Raw genomic sequence first — 4,000 nt, 5'->3', positions numbered from 1 at the left:
GTGGCTGCCGGGCTGTCTAGTCCATTTTAATTTTTCATTTTTTTTTTTTTTTAGTTTTACAATTTTTATCTAGAAGTCAAACTCTCTCTTATCAATATGTAATCTCTTTCTTGATATCGTGGCTCAAATTAATCCATGGCAAGGGAATCCCATTATTGGTTTTTATCAAACTCTGATAGCAACTAGTCAGCTAATATCAACTCTTTGCCAACCAATTATAGCTTTCTTTTTCTTAATGTGTGGCATAGATCCATTAATTAGTCACGGCAAGGAATAGAGAAACTGCCAACTTTGTTATTTTTCTTGCTTCTTATTGCATCAGCTGGTGATAAGGTCAAAAGTGGCTAGCTAGTGCATTATATGTATGTATGTATGTAAATTTAATTCAGAAATCAACTCCCTTTTATATATCATTATGTAAATCATTTCTTCTATAAATGGAGATAATAAGCTTACATCGTGAATTGAAATTAAGCCAGTAGCACTTTACTTCTGCAAAAGAAAAAAAAAATGTCTAGCAGTGATGAGCTGATCATGAGTTCTAATGAGCTGGTTGAAGCTCATTCTCTCTTGTGGCATTCCGGACTAGACTACATGAAGTCTATGTCACTAAAGTGTGCTATTGAATTAGACATAGCAAATGTCATCCACAAGCACGGCCAGCCCATTCCTTTTTCCAAACTAGTCGATTCGCTTAAGATCCCGCCTTCCAAAGCTAATTTTCTCTATAGGATCATGCGAATCCTGGTTCACCATGGTTTCTTCACAGCCCAAAAAGTCAACGGTGGCAAAACTCAAGAAGAAGAAGAAGCTTACTCTCTCACAAATGCTTCCCGCCTTCTCTTGACGGACGAGCCCGCGTTAATCATGAATATGAAGAGTCTGTCCCTTTTCTTCCTCCTTCCCGCGGTGGTAAACTCGTGGCAATCATGGAGCACTTGGTTAAAAAATTCGGATGACATGACTTTGTTCGAGACTGCAGAAGGGAAGACCTGGTGGGAATATGCTTCTCAAGAGCCAGGCCTCAACCACTTATTCAATGATGCAATGGCAAATGATTCAAAGCTAACTGCCAAGATCATTCTGGAAGAATGTAAAGAGGTGCTTGAGGGGTTGAAGAACTTGGTGGATGTAGGAGGTGGCACTGGAACCATGGCCAAGGCAATAGTCAATGCGTTCCCACACATTAAATGCACTGTTTTAGATCTCCCGCATGTTGTTGCTAATGTGCAGGAAACAAGTACTGATAACTTGAATTTTATCGGCGGAGACATGTTTTCTGAACAAATACCACCTGCAGATGCTATTCTACTCAAGGTACATCCCAAATTGCTATTTTAAATTAGATATGATGTGTGAAACAGCAGGGAAAAAAAAAATGGAGGAGCACCGAAGACTATTTTTCAACGGTTTGATATAGTCATAGTCTCATCATGTCTTTTTTAAAGCGGATATATATAGATCTAACCATTAAATAAATAACTTAATAATTGAAAATAACATAAAAAAACATGTTCTACTATAAAAATTCCTAAAATAATTGTAAAAATATATTTTTTCTTTTTCTAATCTATTTTACTTTCTTTTAATCTATTTATGTATTGTCTTTTTTCTTCAAATGAACCAAATCCACAATTGAGTTTAATTAATTTTAAAAAAAAAATTAAGTCTGGAAAATTAATGTAGTAGCGTGGTTAGTTATTTTGTTAGCGTTTCTAGCACAACTGCTCCCAATTTATCCTGTTTTAGTAAATTGTCTCCTAACTTTTTAATTTTGATGATCAACCCTATCAACTTATAAAATTATTGCAATATGGCCCAACTATATTTGCTCAGATTTTTTTATTAGATTTAAGAGATTAAAAATTAAGAAATTAAAATATTTATGTCACATTTGAATTAAGATGCTAAAATCTTTCATCAAACGTGTTTTTTTGACACTAATTAAACATAATCACTATCAAAATGAGATATATTATAACAATTTTACAAGTTAAACAGGTAACTTATCAAAATTAAAATTTTAGGGGATAAAATGCTAAAATCTACACGTTGAAGCAGTAAATGTGTAAAATAACTTATTTTTTTATTTTAGATCTTTTATGGCCTCGTTTATTTCACCATTCGAGTTTTCAATTTTAAGTTTCTACAATAAAAAGCTCTCAGAAAATGTTACATCTAACTTTTTCTGCTACAGTAAAAAAATTTCAAAAAATGTCACACTACGTGTGGGACCATAAGAGCACTAAAATCTACACGTTGAAGAAGTAAATGTGTAAAATAACTTATTTTTTTATTTTAGATCTTATATATATATATATATATATATATATATGCGCGTGTGGAGTATGCCAGAGCATTATTATGACAATCGGTCATACTCCACTACGTGTGGGACCATAAGAGCACTACCGTACAATGTGACAACTCTAGGTGGTGATACAATCACTATTGTTGATATTCAACATTTTCATGATATATGACGGTATCATATATACGTAATATGTATAGTTGGGGATTTTTCTTTTAAAGTTGTCTAATTGAGATTCCATTAATGTGTATGGCAATTAATAGAATGTTCTGCACGACTGGACGGATGAAGCTTGTGTTACTATACTAAAGCGGTGCAGAGAAGCAGTCTTGAGCAATGGTAATAAAGGGAAAATTATTCTGATTGAAATAGTAGTTGAAACCCAAAAGACAACAAATAAAGAAACAACTGAACTACAACTCTTAAACGATGTGTTCTTTATGGGCCTATCTGCCAAGGAACGTACTCTACTGGAATGGGAAAAGCTCTTCTCTGCTGCTGGAATCAGTCATTATAAAATTATTCACACATTTGGAATCAGATCTGTCATTGAGGTTTACCCTTAAACAAGTATTATATAGTATTGTGTAGGTGTTGGTACTACATATATACATAAATATATATATATATATATATTCCGCTGTCCAATCACGCGCTGCCAGTGAAAATGTCTTCCAATCATAAACGGACGCATGGCAAGCGTTGTGAATCCATGTACATTGAATCATTTTCCTTAACTGCAAAAAGAGAAAAAAAAAAAAAAAAAAAAAGTGTAATTACACTGCCCCAACAACTGATTCTTCTTCAGTAAGATGTAATAGGTACTGATGTGGTTTGTGCAGTTAATTATACCTACAATATTCTCTCTTCTCATAAATAATTATAAATATATTATGATTGTTCTCTTGTGACGAGAATAAATTCCACTTGGTAGATAATAGCTATTGCAGCTTTGTAAAATCTTGAGATACATATGTAAAAACAACTTTTTTCAATGGAGATTTAGAAAAAGAAATTTACATGGAACAACTTTAAGGTTTTTCTATTCAAAGTCTATAAATTGGTCGAGTTATTGTATGGCTTAAAGCAAGTACCGAAACAATGATATGAGAAGTTTAATAGTATCATGATGTCAGATGGTTTTAAAATCAAAGAGTATGATAAATGTGTCTATGTCAAAGAGACTGAGAATGGCTATATCATTTTGCATCTCTATGTGAATGTATGCTCATTGTTGGTAGTAATGATAAGATAATCAAATCTACCAAGGATTTATTAAATTCTAAATTTGACATGAAAGATATGAGACCGGCTAATATGATTTTAGGGATAGAAATCATGAAAGCATCAGATGGACTCATTCTAAGTCAGTCGCACTATTTGGACAAGATACTTTCGATCTTCAACAAGGATGATTTGGCGTGGCTAGAACACCAATAGATGCTAGTCAACACCTATCCAAGAATAAAGGAAATAGTGTCTCTCAAGTAGAGTTTTCTAGGGTGATAGGAAGTCTAGTGTACTTAATGAGCTGTACAAGACTATACATAGCAATTAGCATACACAGTTAGTAAACTGAGTAGATATAAGAGTAATCCCGAAGTTGACCATTAGAAAGCGATTATAAGAGTACTCAGGTAGTTGACCGTTGGAAAGCGATTGTAAGAGTACTCAGTTACTTAAGGTATA

The 4,000-nt window shown here is 33.3% G+C and overlaps 1 protein-coding gene across 1 annotated transcript; it reads left to right on the top strand.

Moving 5' to 3' along the window:
- Window positions 1-451: 451 nt before the first annotated feature.
- Window positions 452-3,081, top strand: LOC21393833 (trans-resveratrol di-O-methyltransferase). The gene is made up of 2 exons (XM_010095674.2): window positions 452-1,317; window positions 2,575-3,081. Exons 1-2 carry the CDS (start codon window positions 511-513, stop codon window positions 2,875-2,877), a joined length of 1,110 nt encoding a protein of 369 aa, XP_010093976.1. The 5' UTR covers window positions 452-510; the 3' UTR covers window positions 2,878-3,081.
- The last annotated feature ends 919 nt before the right edge of the window (window positions 3,082-4,000 follow it).

This window comes from Morus notabilis, unplaced genomic scaffold, assembly GCF_000414095.1.
Source record: "Morus notabilis unplaced genomic scaffold, ASM41409v2 Scaffold43, whole genome shotgun sequence".
Lineage (NCBI taxonomy): Eukaryota > Viridiplantae > Streptophyta > Magnoliopsida > Rosales > Moraceae > Morus > Morus notabilis.
The sequence above is the reverse complement of the archived record's forward strand: the minus strand, read 5'-3'. Positions and strand labels throughout refer to the sequence as shown.